Source organism: Anneissia japonica, unplaced genomic scaffold, assembly GCF_011630105.1.
Source record: "Anneissia japonica isolate Jap-2015-1 unplaced genomic scaffold, ASM1163010v1 scaffold277_len1293397_cov203, whole genome shotgun sequence".
NCBI classification, from domain to species: domain Eukaryota; kingdom Metazoa; phylum Echinodermata; class Crinoidea; order Comatulida; family Comatulidae; genus Anneissia; species Anneissia japonica.
In genome coordinates this window covers 738,612-763,744 of record NW_022719460.1, presented here as the reverse complement: position 1 = coordinate 763,744, position 25,133 = coordinate 738,612, and the positions used below count along the sequence as shown (strand labels likewise).

Genomic DNA, 25,133 nt, shown 5'->3' with positions numbered 1-25,133 from the left:
AGACCACCTTTGGGGCCGGTGGTCTTGGGGTTGGTCTCCAATTAGAGGGCTAGCTTTGTGTTAAAAGGTTGAAGGTTATTTGGGTCTTTGGAAAAGGGTCTTGGAATTGGATGGTGCACTGTATGTGCAGTAAACTACTGTATTTAATTACTCCCTAACTGACCGCCTTTAATTAGTTGATGATGACACTGTCATCCGCATACTTAATTTGTAATCTACAGTCATTAGTATCAATGCTAAATAATACAGGGAAATGGATGCACCATTGTAGGGCCTCTATTACACAGAATATAATAGGATGCCACATTCCCCATAATTATTTTGGGGCCAGTTTGAATAGGGGGTGTCTGTAGTGTTAAAGGACATTTTCATTTGCTTCACAGCTAAAAGATTGTTCGAAGGAGGAAAATATTTCCAGGCATCTAAAATTTGCTCACCGATCATGGCGAGGATAAGGTGGGTGTGAACATCCACACACCCCCACCCCCAAGTTGACATTCAGTGTTAGTGCAGCCGCACCTTTTCTTGGTCTTAAAACTAGTTCATTGGAGAAAATTTCTAAATATCAATAATGACATATATGTCATTGGTTGGGCGATCTTCATGAACTTGCATATTTGAATATGTGATTGCCTTGACTTCTGTTCCCTGAAATAACAAAAAGAAAAAAGATTCAGGTTTACATGCCATTGCAGATTTTTTTTTATCTTGATCCTTAAAATGGATCTGTTTTGTTTTTTTTTAAAATTATTATTGATTGAAATGGCACATGCATCAGCTTAGAATACAATAATGAAAATAATAAATACAACCATTTACTCTTGTTATTACAGTACACCTACCTGGGGATGCTTACAAAGGTCGAAAGTCTCACCAAATCTGCAATGGTCAAATGGAGATATATACTGATCAATGGTGGCAACATAAAGAAATGTTAGGGGACATGGATTGGTAGATTCTCTTGTGGATGCAGTGTTTGTGTATGATTGAATCTGTATGTAGAGAGCATATTAACTCAGTCGGCTCCACTATACTTTGGATGAGATGTTTAAGCTGTGTAAGATTTTATTCCTGGGCACTGCCCAGTTCACCACCAGAAGGATCTGACTGGCAAAATGTCTTCCAACTTTCGTGGGTTATCCTTAGTGTATTTTACACCAAAGAAATCTAATCCAATCTAATACACACACAAGAGCTGTACTGAATATGTATTTTAGCCCTCTACTGAAACACAAAGAGCAGCAATGGAATATAAACAGGTACCATGGATGTGTTAAGATCTGCGCAATTCAGCGCACACGCAGTAGCTACCACCAGTTAACCAAGCTGCTTTCTAATGACTGGAGAAGCTATGAGACACTGGTGTTATGCACTAAACACATGTCATAATAACAATACAGAGTGAAAACAATTTTGAAAAAATAAGTAACTACTTTACTTACCCAATTGCTTGTATTTTAAAGTTTTTCATATCAAATTCAACTATTTGTACTTTCTGTAAATATATTTTTAGCATTATAAATAATAAAGTATAACTTTATATACATTTTGCAATAAAAGGCAGATAAATATATCAAAAATGGTTTCAACAGATATTAATCTTAAGACATGTATGGAATAAACTTAGTTGAAAAGACAGGTTTTAAGGCTTGCCTTAAACTGTCTGACAGCGTGGAAGTTTCTAATGGGAGGCGGCAGGATATGCCAAAGTGGAGCCGCTGCAGATGGGAAATTGTCGCCAATACGCTTTATGGAACAATAGTCTGACAAGATGTGTTGTGGAGGCCTATTGAGTTGATCGCAAATTTGTATGTGTGTTTTCAGATACAAATTTAGATATGATGGGCATATGCCTGAAAGAAATTTGCAGACTATAAGCATGGACCTATTAATAAGTCCATGCTATAAGGGTAATTTGAATTTAATTCCTTGCTGGACTTGTAACCAATGCAGGGGAAGATCCAGGGTTTAAAAGAGGGGGTCCAAAATGTTTTAAAATAACCCAAATTGAAAGGAAGGTCCGGGGTCCTTTTGTTTTCTAGATGGGCAGAAATGAGGTTTCCCGACTTTGAGGTCTTTTAATGACCTTTTAAGTTCTACAAAATTCAAGGTTTTCCTCCTCTTTTTTTTTGGAAGGCTAGGTAGGCTAAGCCTAGGTAGGTTAGTATGCATTTTGTAAGCCAGGACCCAGTAGCCCCTCCCACCCCCTTTGAACCGCCACTGCAATGGAGTTTACTCCTCGGAGCCAACGGCTAAACCATGCTTAGTAGCGCATAGAGGTCTCTATGATATGCGCTCTATAAGTCGACCATTATTATTGTTATAAGGGGAGGTGTGGATATATGAGCTTTAAAAGTCTGGCTGCAGCATTTTGAAGTTTTTGCAGAGTGTAAATATAACTGAACATTTAATATTATAAGAAGTGTATTGAAAGTACATGACAATATAAATATGACAAGGCTTACCCTCGGTATAAAAAATGGATCAGCAGAAAATAGAAACAAGAATTCATCTAAAAAATGGAAGAGTAACGACAACACGTCATCACCTGTAAAGATATTGAAAACAAAGTAAATAACAATAATAATAATAATAATAGCAATAATAACTTATTACTAACAATAATTATAAGATAAACTACAATTTACAAGCTTCATACTAAGATCTGATTAAGTTTCAAGGGCCCCATATTGTTTTGATTTTGTGTGAATAAAAAAATACAATAAATAAAATATTTGTAACACTAACAGGGCACTACAGATAAATTAAAGAATTTTTTTAGATCACACAAATCAGAAGTAATGTCGGCAGTCTATGAGTGGATAAATAAATACCTGGATAAACCAACTAATTGCCTATTCTCCCCCAAAAGAGATCAGCCTCAAATAGAAGATGGAACAGTTGGCTTTGGTGCCAAGCACAAGCTATCCTGCAACCATGCAGGTAAGTGAAAGCAGTGTTCCTGCAAGTGCTCTCATAGATTCTGAATTAGTAGAAAGTCCTACACTACTGTATTTCAAATCTTAACCCTGTATACTTATTAATATTACAATATGCCTTTAGAAGCCTAATATTCTCTCAATATTAAACAGAAACTCGTATGTGTATACGATTAGCCAACTTGTGATTCATGCAATCCTATCTCACTCTACTGGCATAATTTCACCAACAATACGTTCCACGCATGAAAGAAAAAAAGTTTAAAAATTAGTCCTATGCCTATGACAAACTACTTCACTTTACTACACCAAACGTTTCATTTGAAATTTCATCTCTTTCTCTACAGATTGGAAATTAATTTACTAACAGAAAATTACCAAGTACTATTACAGACAAGGAAGTATTTGAAATGCTTGACCTCACAATCAACAACTTTGCAAACCTGATCCCCACAACATTTCACATCACAAAAAGTGGTACTAAATTAAAATCAATAGCTTTGGCTATATAAAATCTTCACTTCTAATAATGAAGAATTGTATCGAAAAACAAAAGAAGAGAAAAGGTCACCCATACTATAATAAAAGAAAATGTGTTTTTTCTTAAAAGATTTAGCTAAAACAACCTGGCATACCTTTTCATCAAAATTGATTTATTCCAAAAAGATATAAGATAAAAAAAGGTTTGATATGTTAAGATCGTGGTTAGTATATGTACTGTACATGCAAAAAATGGTTATTCTGTTTAACTAGGTGGAACCAAGTTTTCATTCAGGGTATTTAACGTAATTGCAATCGTTTTACACAAATGTTGACAATGTTTTCACAGATTGTTTTAGGTTGAAAAAGTACAGCATATAGTAGATGACACATTAAGAATATATAGGTGGTAAATTAGTCATACAAGCTTCTTTATAACATGTCATTTTTCGAATTTGAATTGGGCCTAGCTTTTATTCTTTGTTTTGAATGTTGTACAGGGGTGGGTTTTGTATAATATCAATTGATATGGTAATTTTATAGTGAAAGGTAAAATAATAGACTAGATAATCCTTCACACCACGAAATATTTCATGTAGAATAAATCCGGCGGATGAATGATGATATGGGTCATGAACTAAACTTGCCAACACAAGAAGCATAGCAAAAAAAACAAAAAAAAAACAAGCAGTAGACACATGTTCCGACTGGGATCCTATTTTTTATATAGGATCATTAAATAAATAAAATCAAAAACTTACCTTCAGCTTCAATAGACTGAGTTTGCTTGATTTCCACCTTATCAATTTCTGTCATGTAACCAAACATTGCTATAGCAACCTGTAACAAATCATAAATTAATCCGATCGTGACAAGATCATTTGACCTCTAACGCCATCTTCTTGTCTGCCTCTGTGCACTAATTTACCAATAATCATTGATCGGTTTCACATTTTAAAGAAATCAATACAATTTTCTGTCATGATATGATGTCAGAAATGGTTAAAATTTGCAGAAACAGCATTTCATAAAGTGAGAAGAAATAAAAGAACTTAATTGGTAATTTAGGCAAGATGCTTTTTATTCCTTGTTTGACAAACTTATTTTTAAAGATCGTCAGACGTGGGTGGAAAAAAATTTAAATAAAATTTTGTTTTTTTTGTTAAGCAAATAGTTTGCCAAAAACATCCCGACAGAGGAGCAATTAAAAATAAAATGTTATTGTTGAATGTAAACAGTGTAATAATGGTATGGTTAAATGCTTTAAATTTATATAATTATTAAATAGGAAGAAACCCGGGCACTTAAATAATTTTGTGCACTTTTTGAGGGGTGCTTATTCAAACAGAGTGGAAATTGATGGAAATTGAGTGGATTCTTATGGAAACATTGAAAATTCACAGGGCATTTTTTGAATACTTCAAGACTTCTAGATATGCCACTGATAGTGGTGGAGGTGGTAAGCTTGTTGGCCATTTGCCAAATGAGATTAGCATTATCATTGCACGGTTTCTTGCAAACTCGGATGAGAACGTATTTTAATTGGTACAAATTGTCGAGAAAAGAAAAAGAGAAGTAGGGCTAGACAAATAAGAAGAGGAAAGATGTAAAGATACTGTCCAGGGAACTCCCATTAGGCCATGAGAAATATCATCATTCAGAAATTGACAGAAAGAAAAAAAAATCACATGATATTGTTGAGGGGCACTTATTCAAACGGGCACTGAACAACATTTTCACGTTAGGAGGGGCGCTTACTCAAGAGGGACGCTTATTCAAATGGGGCACTTATTTGCAGGAATACGGTATCTTATTTTTGGAGATTTTAAGGCAGTGGTGGGCGTAACAAAAATAAAGAAAAAACTCAAATTTTTCTGGGAAATTTTTAGTTTTTCGCTGTGGCAGGTGTCCTAATTTGCCTTAAAATTTTATTTTTATTCCAAATTATCAATATTGGAGGGCAGTGGGTTCACAAAACAAGGTATAAAAAAGTCTCGCTTTAGTGGTCAGAGGAATGGATGTCAAAATATAATTAATTGCTTGTAATAACACAAATTTCTTTGTTGAAATGGATTGGTGCAGCGAGAACGGTTTGGTTTCCCAACCTCGAGGGCGGACTTTCAATCTCTTGCTGTGCATTTCGCTTGTGTCCATGAGCAGGGCAATTTATCTGCATTGCTCCTCTCCACCCAGGAGTATAAATGGGTACCTAACAAGGTTCAAGTGCAAAATGCGCTGATTTCATGCAGAAAACTATGGAATTTCCCCCATAGGCATCGTTTCAATGATCCAAGACTTAGTTGTGTAGAGCGCTATATAAAAACCTACATATTATTACTATACTTTACCTGTTCAAATGATTCTTGAAGCGTGTCTCCCCCTACAGTTGGTTAAGTTCATAATTGACAAAATATTCAAAATTTTATCTTTGATCTATTTTTTTAAATTGATGATTGAAAAATATATAATAAAACTACATTAGAATGCAAGTAATTATTAATCATTATCATAATGATGTTGAAATATAATTCTTTAAGATTTATCTCAAAAACCGGATTCTACAGTGTTTAAATAATTGCATTTACAGCCATTATGGGTACCATAATCTTAAAATGTTCTCGCCTCAGTCCCAACCATGGTGCGGCTGAGGGTGTGTGGACCGCCTTTCTGTAAGTGTCCCACATTATTTATTGAATAACCTTGGTAGGTCTGGGACCCCATAAGACTAGTTGGACCCATCATTGTCAGCAAATTTAAGGAACCACCACTACTGATCATACTGTTATGCAATTTAAACAAATATGTTAGAAAATCCATTTAATATACAAAAATTTCATACTGTACATAATTTATATTATGAGCAAATATCTCATAGCTACAGTACATGATTTCAAAAAAAGGATACAAGAATGCAATCTGTAAGAAAATACAAAGAAACCAATGCTTAATTAAATTCAACTTAATTCAATCTGCAAAGCAGCATACAAACATACACATTGGTACATTCTTGTTTTTACCTTGATTTACCTTGACCTTTGAACTGGAAACCTGTTAAGGTTTGTGAGTCTCTCTACAGTATGATATACTTTAGGGTTCGTACTTCAGGCTGTGGTTTTGCCAGTGCGTTTCAAGGTGGCTTTTAAACTTATTTATAGAAGTGCATTCTTATAATATGCATGTACATATAGCTTTAGGTTCCTGTTTTTATTTTGCATTTGATTTGTGAATGCTACCTTTGAAAAAGGTTTTCTGTAATTTGAATTTAATTTTTAATTAGTATAGTATAGTACTGTATGTCTTTACTTACTGAACATCAGCTGTGTGATCCAAATCTAAAAGGAAATAAAAATGAAACAGATTTCTGACCCCAGAAATTTACACACTTTGGCAAATTACGCCAATTGGAAATAGAAAAAAAATGGCGTTTGGACTGCAGCAGTCAGGTTAGAATAGAGCAGTTTTTTTGCACTGCACGGAGCTGCCTAAAGAGGGCCTAGCCCTAGGAGGTACTGTAGGGCCTCCTAGGCCAAAAGAAGAGCAAGACAACAATACAGGAGCAGAGGATTTCTTCCTTCTTGTTGCTGAATTGATTGCACTGGCCTAGCTAGCCTAGGATACTTACATTCATAATGACATGGTGGTATCTGTGTCTTTGTGATTTCACTCGCAGCAACGTTTGATGATGATTCTGCATTGCTTGCCATCAAGGATTCAAACTGTGCGCCGTTTCTTAGTAAAAAATATGGAATTAGCTTACAAAAAAACAACGCGGGGAACAACCCCCAACAGCAAATCCACAACAAGAAAACTGCACTTTGACCTTTCACTAGGCTAGTACTAGTAGATCTGAAAGTATGGCGGAACATTTAAAGCATTTGACTTTAGACGATGAAGAATTAGCAAAACTGTGCACATTACAGGTAGGCCTACATAAATTTCTTAATGAAAATAGACTTTAGATCAGTATTATTGTGCGCATCTTAGCTGCACCAACAAAATTACACTGGACTGCGACCACACTAGGCCTGGATAGTCCTGGGCTAGGCTAGGCTAGCTACAGTTAGGGCCTAGGGCCTACACCTTACATGGACCTAGCTGAGGGCCTGGGCAGGCCTCACTCGGGTAGGCTAGGCTAGAGACTAAGAGAGAGGCTCTCAGACATAGGCCTAGGCTAGAGAGCTAATCAAATTAAACTAGAATTCAACTTAAACTAAAAGCTTTACAGGTATTATTATACAGAACAAAGAAAACTTGCGCAACAAGGCAATCATAATAAACCAATTTCAAATGTGAACAATCCCATTGTAGGCCCTAGTAATTATTACCTAATAACACTGTGATGTAAGATAACCGAGTGAAGCATACCTTTATCCAATAGAATATCTTGCGTAGCAATAAATGCTCCAATATAATGCGAGACTTTATTTTATTCCTTGTTTCGAGCAGATATTTTTTTAAACATTATTGCAGGAGGGCGAAATAAAAATAAAATTTTGTTTTCTTATTTAGCAAAACTTATTTTGGCAAAACTAAATCATCCAGACGGAGGAGAAAATGAGAATAAAATTTTATTGGTGAATGTAAATTAGGATGTTTAAATGCTTCAAATTCATATTTTGAATAAATATACATATCGTTACAGGGCGTAAAAATTGAAGAAAAACTTTTGTTTTTTTCTGATTTCCACTTTTTTTAAGTGGCGGTGGGTGTGCTAATTGGCCAAAAGTACAATTTTTTTTTTTTTAAATCATCAATATTTGCAGTCGGCAGGTTCACTGAACAAGGTATAAAAAAGTCTTGCCTACGGTACAGTACTCCAAATGAAGTATACAGTAATACCGTACTCCAACCGTACGGGATGCAACACAATACAATATATTCCAATAGCGTGAGCTAAATATATGTCTTGCACAGAATCTGGTGTACGAGTGACAGTGATTCTCGAAGGCACGACATGCAAATATACAGGCACTGAGGTCAGAGGTTGTTGCCGTTGATTGGACTATCGAGCAGACAGCAGTTGTCACTACACTCCTCCCTTAATTGAAAAGAGGTGATAATACCCCACATCAGGGAATCAGTCGAATAACGTACGGCTCGCTGGGTCACAGATTGTACAGGAGGCCTGGTGAACGTACTGAAGAGTCCAACGGAAAATGCAGAAACAGGAGTTTTCTCAGAGGATCACTTAGCTAAACCATCCAGGTCTGAAAAAAGTAAAGTAAATTAGTTTTCTGCAAACAATTAAAAAGAACTAAAGATTTCTTCTTGGGACAGCTGATCTTCCTAGAAAAGGTCTCAACCATTTTTCCAGGTCAGATCTACAGTAGGATTTGCCTGGTGTCCCAGCTGAGCACCTTTTAAACTGCCATCGCTGTAGCCCACAGGAGATAGGGTGAGTGAACTCAATGTCCTGCCGGAGCAAAGTGCGGACAGTTTGATTCAAGAAGTATCTGCATTTCGTCCATGGTCTTGATGTATCGTTGAATAAAAAGTTGTGAAAAAGTACTCATTGCTCTCACTGGATGCAGGATAACCTTTGGATGTCGAGTGCCCATGAATAACACTCCTCCGCTGTCGGATCCCCAGCCATGCCTCTTAGACGTTGACATAGGCTTAGCCAGCGAGCCGTCCAGCCATCTTTTGGATGGCCAACAATTATGTAGGATGGCCACTTTTACTGTGACGGATAGGTCAGCTTGCCCTTATCTGCTCAGCCTAGCTTATTTGGGCCTTGTCTACATTTATTGTAGCAAATTATTTATATTCAAATCTATCAAATGTTACATTAAACTGAAGCTAAATCATATTTACATTTGATAAAAACAACCTTTATTCATTAAATGTACATTGTTTTCATACCAATATTCGGTGGGGATTCCCAAAAATGTAAGGCTTAACCATTGCCTACCCGGTGAAAAGTTTACATACAACATGCGTCATGCTAAAAACATTTGTACCCCACTGGAAAGTGGACGGTTCTGAGTCGCCCACAACGCATGCACAATACCCGAGATTCGGTTCCCCAACATAATATTAATTTAATAATTTAATTTATTTATTCACTTGAACAACACCCAACAGTTTAAAAAAAACCAAAACCATGTTTTAATAAAATAATATGTTAAAAAATATATAAAATTTAACCCTAAACATTATAAAATTGAATTACATGAAAATTGCACACAAACCTAGATAAAGTCAATAATAATTGTTTTAAAAACCGAAATGCTGCAATTGAAAATATCAACATTAGAAAACTTTTAAACTAAATTATTATGTGGAAGGAACATGACAAAAAAATCCAGATTTTACAGATATTAACATGATTGTTAATCATCAATCGTGTTCATTAACACGAATGTTGGTATTCGTAACTCTCTGTATACCTCTAAATACCGTAAAGAAGATTTGTTGTTAATGTCACAAGTTTTATTAGTCAACAAAACACAGTAGGTCTAGGCCTACAGTATCTCTCAATTGGGAGGACCTAGAGTAGAATTTACACTAGACTAAGGCGAGAGATGAAGATGCATCTGCATAGCCTAGAAACATTATGTGAGTAACTGCAGTCGTGCGCAATCTATGTCTATAACTAAAATATCTTTCTGATAGCTAATTAAACACTATTTCTTTGAAGTCAAAATTCCAAAATTTAAACATCTTTAAATGCCCTCTAAAGATCATAATTTTCTATTTTTTTTCTAATGTTTGGAGGGACGCATGAGCCATGATTACATTTATCACAATAGTCTAAAGGAATCGTAAAGGCGCCTGCTCAGTGAGGGTCTGCCTTGCTACTTCATCATGACCGTTTTGAATGGAGGTTACCAGCTATGAAATGTAGGTTCCTACTTCCACTGTGTCCTTCTGTCTCCATCGTTGTTAGTGTTATTGGTAAGGCTACATACTAACTACAGCTACCCCTATCCAAAATAACGCTCACACAAGTAACAATGCAATCAATGATAAAAACCAAGACGGTTAGAAATATGCAAGGAATTTGTGCTATACAACCATCAATTCTTCCACTGAGTAATAAAATAAAGACTGGATATTTTAACAATTACTGTTAATATTTAATTAACTATACACAAATAATAAAATCGTATGTACAAAAACAAGCAGATTTACATGAACGTTATCATATTTTATTTAATTATACACATAATAATATTTAGCTTTATTATGTACAGGTATTTACAGTAATAATAATAATAATAGATGGATTATCAGTGCATATGAAAGTCAACATAATTAATCTTATATTGTTCCAAAACATTGCATTTTTATTTAATCCTAATTTATTATCACACTTTAATCATGTGTGCGTGGCGAAATGATTCTACTGCCTACATTTAAAAGCGTTTGGGTGCTTAATAATATTTAGATTATCATATCATATCATATCATTTATTTCGTCTTCAGTTCAACATACACAGTAACAGATAAACAACAAAAAGAAAAAAAAAACAGAAAAGAAACAATGTTAGCGAGCACCAGACGGGATTGCTCAAAAGTGGCATTAGGGCTACTGTCTGGAAGCTCTCCAAAGTGCAGCTAGCAACAAAATAATATATGGCAACATAAAGGTAAAATACAAATATTTATCAATAAATTAGATCTTTATATACAAGTTTAAAATTTTGTGTATATTTACAATTTTTTATTTTCAACAAAGTGGATTTTAAGTTGATTAATAAATACGTTAAAGTTAAAAATTAGTTCATCTCTTATTTCATTTGGCAAAGTATCCCAGATACGTGGGAAATATTTAAAGACTGTGAATGAGTTTGTCCTGGCGAATGCATAATTGAATTTAAGTTGGTCTGTGATTAATATTAATGTACTTAAATACGTTTAGCTGGCCATACATGCATTTAGCAGTAAATGTTAAAATAATAAATTGGAGTCTATGTTCAAATGACATTAACTTCATTTCAATAAGTCTTTCATAGTAGGATAGTGTTGATGAAGAAAGATTGCATGATTTAGTCATGCGGCATTGTACTTATTCGAGTGACATGATGTGCTTTTTAAGGTGTGGTGTCCAAGCTGGTAAACCGTATTCAAGTATGGGTTACCAGTACATGATCACTCCAATCGAGTTTTGAATTAATGGTAATAAATAAATATTTACAAGCTAATACAACTGGCACACTTTTCCATCGATGGTATAGTTATGAGCCTCATTTTTCAATCTAATTGATATTCAGACTCATCTTGTTTATCGTCAGCTTATTTATGTTCAAGTATTTACAGTGCATATAAAAGTCAACATTATTAATATTGTTCCAAAACATTATCATCATTTTTATTTAAATTAATATTATTGATTATCACTCTTTAATCATGGGTGTGTGGCGAGATGATTCTACTGCCTACATTTAAAAGCGATTGGGTTTGGGTACTTCGCTGATCAGCCCGATAGTCGCACCACATTCTTAGCAACTGCTCCTCTTTGATCCATTGGTTTTTGACTTGGTTGACATAGAATTGCAGATTGGCTGAAAGAGATAAAGAATTTGCTTTGTAATAATGCTTTGTAATAATATTTCAATCATTTCATTTATATTTTTCTTAGACAATATGGGCATCGCTCATTTGCATAATAGCATTCTTAGACAAACAACAACAACAATGGTGTCTAATATTTAATTGTTTTAAGTTCTTTTGTAAGGATATCTTTATTTATGCTTCCATATCAATTAACCTTTGAATAAGTTATGACATTATCATTTTTTTTTTAGCACACAAAAGCTAGTTACACAGTGGTTAAAAGTTTGTTTCGAAATTATGTAAAAAATATTTTACCTCATCGTCCTCTGTGGTTTAGGTGGTAATGCCCACCTTCCAGGTCATTATTAGTGCTAACGCGTTGATTATAGCATGCCCAGTCTGGCGGTGCGAAGAAAGTGCCCATGATCCAGGTTTACCTGTATTAATCCAAGAGTCTCGTTATTGCTGAAGAATTTCTGGTGTTCTGCACATTGTCTAACCGCAGGTATACATTATGCTTGTGTGGTAATAGTAGCAGTGCCATATCTCGCTTAATAACCGTATGGGCCCAGCATTACATATGGTTTGTAATCCTTCTGTAGCCCAAACTCCTGCACTTTCTTGTACTCGCACTGAAAATAAAAAGAGAAAAGTTTTATAGGTAATATAGTACTACTCTGCTTAATTTAGCTTTAAACGGTTTACCTTTAAAGTCAGGCTCCGGAGGAAAAAATTTTTTGATATGTTGTAGAACTGATTTTTCTAAGACAGAAAAAAGTAGTTTGATCAAAAACTGAGCAACGGTGAATGAGATACAGATTTTTGAATATTTAAAAACTGGGGGAAAAAGGTGTAAAAATGGGTGGTTACGCCCCTTTTTCCCCCAGTTTTTAAATATTAAAAAGTCTGTATCTCATTCACTGTTCCCCAGTTTTTCGTCAAACTACTTTTTTCTGTCTTAGAAAAATCAGTTCTACAACATGTCAAAAACTTTTTTTCCTCCGGAGTCTGACTTTAAACACATTATTTATATACCTGGTTCAGTGGTTAAAAGTTAGTTTTAAAATTATCTAAAAAATATCTTACCTCGTCATCATCTTTGGTTTAGGTAGTAATGCCAACCTTCCGTGTCATTATTAGTCCTTATGCGTTGATTATAGCATGCCCAGTCTGGTGGTGTGAAGAAGGTTCCCATGATCCTGGTTGACCTGTAGTAATCCAAGAGTCTCATTATTGATGGAGAATTTTTTGCGTTCTGCATGATGTCTTTGATAACTGCAGGTTTACCTTTAAACACATTATTTGTATACCTGGTTCAGTGGTTAAAAGTTAGTTTTAAAATTATCTAAAAAATATCTTACCTCGTCATCATCTTTGGTTTAGGTAGTAATGCCAACCTTCCGGGTCATTATTAGTCCTTATGCGTTGATTATAGCATGCCCAGTCTGGTGGTGTGAAGAAGATTCCCATGATCCTGGTTGACCTGTAGTAATCCAAGAGTCTCATTATTGGTGGAGAATTTTTGGCAGTCTGCATGATGTCTTTGATAACTGCAGGTATTGTATACAGTATGATTGTGCGATAACAGTAGCGATAACGGCAGTGCCATACATATCTTAATAACTGTATGGGCCCAGCATTGCATATGATTTGTAATCTCTCTGTAGCCATAACTCTTGCACTTTCTTGTACACACACTGAAAATAAATAGAAACCTATTATAGGCATATATGGGGCTTGAAACATGCCTCTAAATAAGTATAGTGTGATTACCTCAATGATAACCCCTGGACCCTTCCAAGGAGGACACAGCATCTTTAACGAACTGTAGTCCAGCATATATCTTATTCCCTATGGATAAAGGCCATTTCAGTATATGAAGGTTGTAGTTTTGATTCATGTGCTGTTGAGTTATTATTCCAAAACATTATCATCATTTTTATTTAAATTATATCCTAATTAATTATCACTCTTTAATCATTGTGTGTGGTAAGATGATTCTACTGCCTACATTTAAAAGCGATTGGGCACTTTGCTGCCTGGCCTGATACTTGCGCCGCATACTTTGCCACTTCTCTCTACTCTTCTTTGATTCGTTGGTTTGTGACTTGGTTGCATCCTCCTGCAATACTAACTCTGCTGTGATAGACACTCTTACTGCATCTTCATACATCAGCCTACACATCACATAGAATTGCAAATTGGCTGAAAGAGATATAGGAATTATGTATACATGTGCTTTGTAATAATCATTTCATTTGTATTTTTAAAGTCAATATGGGTGTCAAGTTCAACTTAAGGCACTAGGCGAACTCATTTTCATAGTAGCATTCTTAGACAAACAACAGTGGTGTCTAACAATTTTAAATTGTTTAGTTCTTTTGTAATCTTCATTCATGCTTCCATATCAATTAACATATAAATAGGTTACGACATTATCATTTTTTCTCGAAAATGTAGTTTTATAGTAGACAAATGGTAGTTTTGAAATTATCTAAGAAATATCTTATCTCCTCGTCCTGATGGTTTAGAGTACTGTAGGTGGTAATGCCAAGCTTCTGGGTCATTATTAGTCCTTATGCGTTAATCATGTCCAGTCTGGCGGCTTGAAGACAGTTCCCACGATCCAGGTTTACTGTAATCCAAAACTTGAGTCTTGTTATTGGTGGAGAATTTCCGGCGTTCTGCATGATGTCTTAAATAACCGCAGGTATACAGTATGCTTCAGCGATAATAGTGGCAGTGCCATAAATCTCTAAATAACCATTCAGGTCCCAGCATCATATGAATCGTAATTCCTCTGCAGCCCAAACTCATGCACTTTCTTGTACACACTGAAAATATAAAGAAACCTACACATAAACATACTGTAAACATGGAGAAAACATTGAATTTTGGCTACATGTGAAAGTTTTATAAATAATATAGTCCTACTCTGCTTTATTTAGCTTTAAACACATTATTAATACAGTATATACCTGGATCTCTGTGATCTTTATACAAAATCTACCTTCTTCCAACACATTGCTCTGCACATAAAGAAGGCCTGTTTCTGACAGAACATTGCCACGTAACATCTGCACATTTGTGTTTATTATAATTTCGCTTAAGACTAAGTATATATTTTAAAGTTTTTTTATTTTTTTCTTAAAATTAGGCAGTTGTTAAGGGCTTTATTGTGCGTAGGCACCTGGCACAACTGAGGACAGATTATGAAGAGTTGACTTTAAGACTGGAACAGCAACATAGCAACCAAAGCACTGTAGACTGGCACTCAGAATATCCCTGTATACCACATCATTATATAAAGGTAATAATATTCCACACATTTCTCCTTTTCTAATTCATGTACTATAGACTCATCCAGCAGTGTGTGTGAAAGGCTTGGATATGCTGTTAAATATTTTTAGTGTAAAATCATGATGATTTTGATTTATGATTATGATGATGATGGTGATGATGATGTTCATTATGATGACAACAAAGTTGATGATAATGATGTTGATGACATTGGTATTGATGATGATGATGATGGAGATAGTGATCTTGATGATTATGAGGATCTTAATCATAATGAAGATAATAATACTGAGGATCATTCATGAGGATCACAATCAAGATTACAATTATAATAAAAAAACATGATAATAATGATGACAATGTTGATGATGATGAATTTGATAATGATAGCATCACCATATACAAATTTCAAAGGTATATTTTAAAACATTAATACATCATATACAATTTAATTAAATATTTAAAACAAAATGCTGTTAAAATGGTGTTTTGACCTGTATATTCTAACACAACAATTTATTCAGTTGAATGGAAATAAGCATTAGATAGCACATAGAAAAACTGATTATGCATTATTTATGCCAAACTTTCACACTAAATATTCACAAATATAACAACTATTTTATGTCTTGCTGTTTGCTTTTAGAAAAAATACAAGAAGAGACCAGTTGTGGAAAACAAATTATCACCAGAAACAAAACACAAGCAAGAGGTTGATGGTTGTGAAAATGTTGAAAAACAGGTGAAACAAAATGAAAAGGCATCAGAAAAAACATGCATGGGTGAAGAAAGTCTTGAAACCTGTATGCTTCCAGAAAGAATAAGGAGTGACATTACTAGAGATGAACAAGGGAACTCTGCTATCAATGGGGTGCAAATTCCAGAGACATGTTTACAAACAGAAATTAATTCGGATGGACTTATCAGAGCTTTGAACGAGGATGAGGCACTGGCTTCTGAGAGATCAAACACAGCTTCTCTTGAGTCCGTAAACAGGACTGATGTTGTCCCAATTGAAGGTGATCTACCTAACCAAAAGGCACAGTTGACAAGGTCTTTCCAGATGGATGGTGACATTCAGGCTCCTGAGAAAGAGAACAAAAAGGAGATTGAGATGGATCAATTGATTCAAAATGGTTCATCAACTGGTTGTAGCAAGAAGACTGAAGATGCTTCTGCTACTCAGTCAGACGAACAGGAACGATCAAATCTAATGCAAGAAATGAAAGATGGTACAGATCAAAATGCTAAACTTGGAGAAAGTTGTACCAAAATGGATGGACCATCCTCTATTGACTCAAATGTGATTAATACTTTACCTGAAGATAAAGTTGATATGCAAGCAAGCAGATTTGGAATTCACAATGAAACATCTGTTTGGGGCTCCGAGTTATCATTTAGAGGTTGGTGTTAACACCTACAAACTTTGTTTACTGCATCACAAATATAGAAAATATAGAGTAGTGCTTTGATTAAATGGCATAAGTTGTATTATATATTTGAGTAAAATTTTGTGATGGTATAAATTTTCTAAACACTGCCCTCTGTAGCTCTTTTTTTCTTTTAACCATTGCTCTATTTTCTTTATATACCTACACAGTCTATGGCAGTAGAAACATTAGACACTCTAATGAGGATTTTTCTCAGGTGGCCCAGTGAATGACTTTTATGAATTGAGTGTTTTTTTTTTAAATTTTTTTTTAAATTTCAAAATTTAGGAGATCCCAGGCACTTTGATTGTAGCCCTTGCTACATAGCCTTAAACCTGTGTTATACATAAGAGGTCCTGAACCAGTGTAATACTGTACACAACATTAAATGACCCAAATACACTAATTATGTGTATTAATGTACATAACATTAAATGTGCCCAGAATCAGTGAAATACATAACAGGACCCAAATACAGTAATATGTGTCAGACTTAATCTAATGAGCACAATGTCATTTTGCCTAAACTCTTTTTTTCTCAATGTTTAATGTTCTTTGTGTGTATTTGTCCATATAGGGACCAAGAATTATCCAACAGATCCTGAAGAGTTGAAGGAACTAAGGAATCACGTTGCCATGGAATTGCTCTGGGTTCAGCAAGCTATTATTAGTCGCAAAAATGTAAGTATATGTTGGTATTAGAAAATAAGAGGAATTCTGGGGTTTCCTCACGTAGATGGAAATTGGGGGAGGGGATCTGGAGGGTTTCTTTTAATTTAGCTTGCAGCCATTGAGTGATATAAATAATATTAATGCAAAGTTCCAAGTACGTTAAGATTTACTGTCTGAGCTTAATAAAACTTGAAGAATCAATCAACCAAAAGCTTTATTTATTCACAATAAAATATACATCAAAGATGTGTTCTGCCACAAGAGTGTGATATTTAAAACTGTATATTATAGAACAATATAAATATATAATAATATATACAGTAAAGTACAATATTTAAAGTATGTACTTTGTATATTTAAGTACCGTATTAACTAATAGCGTGTGGTTCAGCGTGTGAGATGTTGGACTTTTGATTGTGAGATTGGGAGTTTGAGACAGACGCTCGTCGCATTGCTTGTGTCCTTGTCAAGCCACTTTACTTTGGCTCTATCAACCCCTGAGTATAAATGGGTGCATAGTATAATAATGCGGCATTGCATGTATTAGTCTGTCGGCATTAAATTGCATGCATGACTAGGAATATGCCCAGAGAGTGGAGGAAGTTGAACTTTGTGCTGGCTTTATTATGGATCTGATGACCAGGGGTAATAATAACAACATCGCCAGCCCCTTTTATCCCTCTCTTGGCCAAAGGCGCGGTATAAATCTCTATATTATTATTACTAAAATATGTTCCATGTTTTTAAATTTTGTGAAGTCGTGTGTTGTTCACTTTTTTCTCTTTATTTTTAGATAATAATTTTAATTGTATATATATTGTAAACTTCTCGCAATTCAGAATTTTACTGCCAGTTGAAGTTATTAAAGAAATCTGAAATCTAAAATTTAATGAGAAAAATAGCTATCTAATTTATTAGCAAAAATTTGATTATATATGCAATTATATGAGGTTTTCTAATTATAATAAACGTTTTCTTTTCTTCCAGTATTTGCGCTTAAAAGGTAGAATTGACTGCAAATCTTGAGTGTAGAAGTGTGTTCTATAAGGTATCTTGAATAGTGGTTCAGTGGTTAAGGTGCCTGCCTTCCTGTTTCAAGATGCTGGGTTCAAATCCTGTGAGATACCAGAAAATTTTTTTTCATACTAATAACAATAATTCCACATGTTTTTGGTAGTAACTTTGGTATGGAGATACACCTCCATTGGTGGTAATTAAATATGATAACAAATATTTGGGAAAAGGAATCGAACCCAAGACATTTTTTATGTTAGTGATTTATACTTTACTCATCCTTTGTCAGATATTAAAACAGGCTCCCAGAGGGAGCGTGTGTCTATTGCCCTTATACTGTATTATGTTTACTAAAGTATCTGCATGGGGATTTGGTTTGAGAGGTTCGTAATTTTACTTCTGCAAACAACATTTTGGTTTCAGGTGTTTAGGTAAAACCAAAGAGTTGAACTCTCGGTCTCGGGGTTATGTCGTTGAAACGCAATCCTCATATTATTGTATCCAAAAGTACTACCACGATCAAGAGGGCATCCCTTAAAAGACAGTAAAAGGCGTTCATATCGAAACATGTGCTATGTCTCTATGATGCTTGTTTGAGATTCGAACGCAGTTTTGTTTAAGTTCCGAACTCTATCTGATTTCTGATAGGGCACCCCTATCTCATGGTAGCTACTGTACCCATTATGTTTATCAAAGGTTTATAATCAATTGTCAACTTAATCATGAAAACATAACATTGTGGTCCCATAGATTATACTTAGTGCCGAGATTATACGTCTTCTTTTCGTACGTCGTCTTCTCCTCAACAGACTCCACAATACACTATAATTTCCGATGGATTCATTATCAGACTCCAGGTGGGTTTTTAAACTCCACATAAATGAAACCGAAAGGATGACATGCTTTACATTTACCATATTGGTTTATTTTTCCGCAGTGTGTCATCACCGGTTAATCAAATTATTACTCAATGAGTATGCTATCAGATTAAATAATGATAATATGTGATATTAATGTAATTAAATGTATAATATAATTTGTAAAAATGTAAAACAGTTGAATAATTAGAAAACACATCCAGAGAGCCAACTCACTGTTAATACCCAGTTAACGCAATACAAAGGCATTCATCCATTATAACTACTTAGTAGAAGCTAAGTTACATGTGGCAATACAATGCCATCAGATAAACAACACTAAAGAAAGTTGTTTCAGAACAAAGACAGGCTGTTAGCTATCAGCTCATGTACAACGCATCTCATTTAATATTCATAACTCACTTGATAAGCGAACTTCAGCAGGAACTATAAACAATTTCCCTGTGATATGGGTTCTAAATGAATACAGAAAATTAACAATAAAATGTAAAAGATGTCCATAGCACATAAATATTTACTGTAAATTAAACCAGAATTCCGAGAATTCTACTGTACTTCGTTCTAAGTTTTAACTTATTAAAAGGTTACACATTGACATTGAAAAACAGTATCGTAGCATGGCCACTAGTCCTAGGTTTTTCATGTTATACAACAAGCTTATTAGATTCGTTCAACTAAATTGTCTTTTTACCTATGTCGTCATTGTTAAGTGCTTCACAGTCATCGGCGGTCTGTTTCAATGCCTTACCTGAACAACAGGGAGAAGAGGTGGCACCAAACAGGTGCACGCACATTCGATACTCTTTATAAGGCTGATCTAATTTACCACTTTCCCACCAGAGAAAACGAAGGACATCCCTGTCAACTTCTCTCATTCGCACTTGGTGGAACATAGACTTAATGTCAGCAACTACAGCTATCTTACCTTCCCTGAAGCGCAAAAGCACACCAAGCAAGTCGTTCATAAGATTGGGACCTTTTAGAAGGTTATTATTAAGTGATGTACCAGATGATTTTGCTGCGCAATCATAAACAACTCTTACCTTGTCTATATGGAATCTTCTGCGAATTGCTGAAAAAGCATGGTGATGTCTTACTATTAACAGGCTATCGTGTTAGTCTTTTTAAATCACCTGACTCGGTCAAATGGCATAAGGGAATACAGCTTATTGCAAACCAACTCCATCAACCACCACTTATCGATGTTCCTGGGATACCTGCATCAAATGTGCAAGCAATTTCTGAAGCTATTAGTTCAAAATTTGCTGATCATGTTAAATCTTTACCCCCTATCGACTTAAAAGTAAACTGTTATGCTACTTACCTGCTAATCGCCCTCCTGAAGTTACATTATGGGATGTACATCTTAAGCTTTCAAGAGTATGTGTCAGTAAATCTGTTGGTCCTGATAAGGTACCCAACAAACTTATCAAAACTTTTGCTTGCGAACTCGCTATACCTTTTACTGACATCTTGAATTCGTCGTTTAAGGCAGGCATTGTACCTTCACCATGGAAAGACGCAACAGTTGTCCCTCTTCTGAAGGAAACACCAGCTACAATTGACAAACTCAGACCAATATCACTGACCTCAAGGTTCGCCAAGATTGCTGAGGAATATATTTACGAATGGCTCCTTAGTGATATCCATTCAAATCTTAATCCTTTTCAATTTGGATGTCTCAAAGGGACATCAGCTACTCATTATTTAATCGAAATGTTAGATTTATTATATAAGTCATGTGATTCAGGCTCTTCCATAGGAACACTTGTACTTACCGACTTTTCTAAAGCCTTCGATCATATCGATCATACTGTTGCTGTAAACTATCTGTTATCCTTGGGAACTAGGCCTGAAATCATACCTTGGATAATTGATTTTCTGTCGTCTAGAAGACAGAGGGTACGTTATCAGAACATATTTTCTGAGAATTGAAGGATCTTCTACACACGATTCGCTACATATGTATGGAACCGTCTAGTAGTGTTATTCAGATAGCCGAGGACCACTTTACTGTCGGAGTGGTATATAACCTCAGAAGATGGTATGTCAATCTCCATACAAACTACTTGAGTAATCTTTGTAGCCAACACAGCTGCACAGAGTTCCAATCTGGGGATGGTGTGACCAGCCTTCAGTGCCAATTTAGACTTCCCAAACACAAAACTGGCTTGCCCTGTTGTGTCGTCTTTGTTCATCAAATAAGCTACCGCGGCAACCGCTAATTCCGAATCGTCGCACAATACATATAAACGAACCGGTTTGTCTATGTTGAGTGGATACGCACGTGGTACGGACAGCATTGTTAGCTTGTTTAACCCATCCTTCCATGACTTCCATGAGCGCTGGTAACCGACTGGCAACTCCTCGTCCCAGCCTGATGTTGCAGTTATCATGTTGCGAAAGAGAACCCTTGCCTGTATCATGATAGGAGCTACAAATCCCAAGGGGTCAAACACGCCATTGATCGTAGCCAAAACTCCTCTTTTGGTATAAGGCTTATCTTCTATATTAACGTCGAAGGTCAACATATCATCACTCAAGCGCCACTGCACGCCTAATGTCCTATGTAGTAGTACGTTGTCTTTATTCACGTTCAGGTCTCTCACTTCCTTAATTTTATCTTCCATTGGAAAGGCGTCCAGTACCATTTGCGAGTTAGAAGCAATCTTGTGTAGGTTAATATTGGCCTTTTGGATCAGTGCTGTCTTGGTTCTCTTCATCAAGGATATTGCAGATTCCAGGTCGTTGCATGAGATTAAACCGTCGTCCACATAGAAACTATAATTAACAAATTCCTTTACGTCTTCTTCTGCATGCTTCACTACATCCCTTAATCCGAAGTTTGCCACGGCTGGGGAGGGACTATTGCCAAACACATGCTTCCGCATTCGGTACTCTATGAGCGGCTCATCGTAGTCATTGTTCCTGAACCAGAAAAACCGCAAGAAGTTTCGATGTCTCTCTGCGACGGTGAAACAATAGAACATAGACTGTAGATTGTATATCTGCACAAACTGCTACGGCTCACAACCTGAACTGCGAAAAGCCTTGGTAAATATTTCCTTAATAAATGTCACAGTATTGACCCGTTACATTTGAAATGGAGTGAAAGAAACAAATGGAAAACTTGAAAATTTTTGCATAGCCTCATCCCGTGAACATGGGCCTAGCCCTAGACTAGAGATCAAACAGACAATGTTCTTCTGACTCATTGGTCATTGTAGTCGAAAGAAACATCTTATGAAGGACAGACAACATGTCAGGTTTTTGTTCTTAGTATTTCATCTAATATTTCCAACTTGGAAGTCTTTTTGATCAATAGTGCTCTGGTAATTTGATAAGTATTTACTCTACTTCAAGATTATGGCTCTACTTCAAGATTTTTAGAGAACAAAAGGTGAACTTTTACTATTATTTTCTTAGGCCCGAAAAGCTCTCAATCAAGCATATTTTACAGCATACTATCCAGCTTACAAACTGTTTATTTGAAGTGAATTAACAAATTGTCAGATATGAACAAAGGAGGCTAGACAGTTTAGGCCACCTAAACTGTCAATCAATTTTGTGTCCTCTGTTATTTACATTATATGTGAATGATCTACCAAAGCATGTAAATAGTGTACAAATTAGTATGTATGCAGATGATACAGCTCTTTACTTTGCATCTTCCAAATGAAGTGTTAATGAAAATTAATAATGATTTAGTAAATGTTAACAAATGGTTAGCACATAAACTCTGTCTGAATGTACAGAAAACACAATGGAACACATCAAAGGCTAACAAAATTTTTAAATGTTGATTTAGATTTGAACATAGAAAATGTGTAGATTAAACGAGAACTTACCTGTGTGTGGTCGGGTTCTTTGTTTTGTGTTTTTTAGTGGAATGACCTCACATGCTTTTAAGATCTCACAATAATCTCTACCACGAATTACGAAATGAAATGTGTAGATTAAACGAGAACTTACCTGTTCGAAGTTTGAACGATATTTCATGAAGTAATTTTAGTGGTAGAGATTATGTGAGATTCGAGCCTAGCGCATGTGCAGATCAGCATTGAACACAGTGGAATGAGCTCAGAGATCCCAAAAAGTACTACATCCCAAGGGTGGGAGAGGATGGTAGAGATTATTGTGAGATGTTGAAAGCATGTGAGGTCATTCCACTAAAAAACACAAAACAAAGAACCCGACCACACACTGGAGTTCTGAGTTCATCTCAACGTAAGCGTTTAATATCAAACAAATATCGCCAAGCCAGTAACACCTAAACATCATTAACCAATGGTTTATTGTAAAACCCCTGTAGAGTTTTCTCACTCGACCAACCGGCTCGTTTCATTATCTCTGGGATAGGCACCTTATCCCTTACCGCTGCTGACGCAGCAGCCGATCGAACTGAGTGAGGTTTGAAACTGATATCTATATCAGCCGCCTCTAATGTTTGCTTTAGCCAACGTGCTAGAGTAACCCCTTAAATAATTCAATAAAATGTTGATATCCCAAGTATGAGTATACTTAGGTTTGGGTGGTCTCAGATGATATAATTATGTCGACTGTGTCCCGCCAGATACCTGCTTCTACAAGTGCTTTCCTGATATCCTGCAAGCAATTAAACTTAATTTGTTGTAAATAGGGTGTATTTTCATTGTCATTGGGAGTGTCAACGTTTCCCTTGAGTTTGGAAGTTTGATGGGCTTGTCAACCAGAAGTTGTAACAATCTGGCAAACCAAGCTTGGGTTGGCCATGTTGGGACGATTATAATTCCCTCTGCTTCATCTTCGTACACCTTTTTTAGTCATCGATCGATTAAGCAGAAAGGTGGGAATGCATAAAAATAATATTGCACCCAATTGAACGAAAATGCATCAGATTCAAATGCCCCTGGGTCTGGGTGCCATGCAACATATTTCTCTACTTGTGCATTCAATCTTGAAGTCCGTCATGTTTTTACAGAAGGCTTTTACATTTAGGAAAGCAGCCAAAAGCTCTAAGTAATTTATGTTAATGTCAATGGAGTTGTGATCTTCCTCCGACCATCAACCACCTATGGCAGTTGTCCCATTAAAACCACCCCATCCATCGCCGCTAGCATCAGACTCAATGGTCAGAGCCGGGTTGGGTTTTTGGATAGCCCTAGTCATAGTCGAACAGTTTTGTTCCCACCAATTAACTTCATCCATCATTAATTTTGTTATGGCTACTTCTGCATCAAAATTACCATGGTTCCTTTTTAGTGCATTAATTTTTCCTTTTTCTAGATTTCTATAATGCAATTTAGCAAAATCTGATGCCGGGATTGAGGAAACTAGTTTACCAATATAGCAAGCCAGCTTCCGAATAGACAGTGATTTAGTTTTCCTTAGGTCTTGTGAGAACGAGATAATTTCTTGTATTCTTATATTATTCAACCGCACTGTCATGTTGATGGAATTAATAATGCAACCTAAGAATTGTATTTCTTGAACAGGAGTTAACACTGATTTTTCTGAATTAATAATAAGCCCTAGTTTACTAAACACTTTTATGGCTTTCTCAATATCCCCTAAGGCTGTGCTATGAGCACTGGAAATTAGTAGGTTCAATATACTGTATGCAATAATAACCAAACCGTATTCTCTTTAGTACAGATAATGGTACTTTCATCAATTTAGTGAATATTTGTGGACTGCCAAAGCTTATCGTTCCAAAAGAATTTCAAATATCTACGGTGTTCATGGATTGGCACAGAATAATATGCGTTTTTTAAGTCGATGGACGTAAAGTAGCAATTTTTTGTGACCAGGGCCACTGCCTTTTCAATGGAATCCATTTTAAAATGATGCTATTGTATATTGCCATTTAACTCTGATAAGTCAAGAATCATCCTCAGGCTTTTGTCTTTTTTCAACCTGGTAAATATATTAGAAATGAACTC

The 25,133-nt window shown here is 35.6% G+C and overlaps 3 protein-coding genes across 4 annotated transcripts; 1 reads left to right on the top strand and 2 right to left on the bottom strand.

Annotated features, from left to right (window-relative positions):
• Positions 1 to 182: 182 nt before the first annotated feature.
• Positions 183 to 7,243, bottom strand: LOC117110922 (protein archease-like). Of its 2 annotated transcripts, XM_033253769.1 has the most exons (9): positions 7,042 to 7,243; positions 6,727 to 6,751; positions 6,325 to 6,335; positions 5,768 to 5,799; positions 4,181 to 4,259; positions 2,466 to 2,548; positions 1,443 to 1,495; positions 843 to 879; positions 183 to 648 (listed from the first exon to the last, which is right to left on the bottom strand). In XM_033253769.1, exons 1-9 carry the CDS (start codon positions 7,121 to 7,123, stop codon positions 559 to 561), a joined length of 492 nt encoding a protein of 163 aa, XP_033109660.1. In that variant the 5' UTR covers positions 7,124 to 7,243; the 3' UTR covers positions 183 to 558. The 2 variants fall into 2 exon arrangements, with proteins under 2 accessions (XP_033109660.1, XP_033109661.1); XM_033253770.1 differs by lacking the exons at positions 5,768 to 5,799; positions 6,325 to 6,335; positions 6,727 to 6,751.
• LOC117110935 lies at positions 7,243 to 19,054 on the top strand. The gene is made up of 5 exons (XM_033253785.1): positions 7,243 to 7,339; positions 15,076 to 15,228; positions 15,865 to 16,621; positions 17,226 to 17,329; positions 18,308 to 19,054. The coding sequence occupies exons 1-5, from the start codon at positions 7,274 to 7,276 to the stop codon at positions 18,344 to 18,346; spliced, it is 1,119 nt and encodes a 372-aa protein (XP_033109676.1). The 5' UTR covers positions 7,243 to 7,273; the 3' UTR covers positions 18,347 to 19,054.
• LOC117110921 lies at positions 14,174 to 23,337 on the bottom strand. Its single transcript, XM_033253767.1, has 2 exons — positions 20,672 to 23,337; positions 14,174 to 14,752 (listed from the first exon to the last, which is right to left on the bottom strand). The coding sequence occupies exon 1, from the start codon at positions 22,200 to 22,202 to the stop codon at positions 21,156 to 21,158; it is 1,047 nt and encodes a 348-aa protein (XP_033109658.1). The 5' UTR covers positions 22,203 to 23,337; the 3' UTR covers positions 14,174 to 14,752; positions 20,672 to 21,155.
• Between the last annotated feature and the right edge of the window lie 1,796 nt (positions 23,338 to 25,133).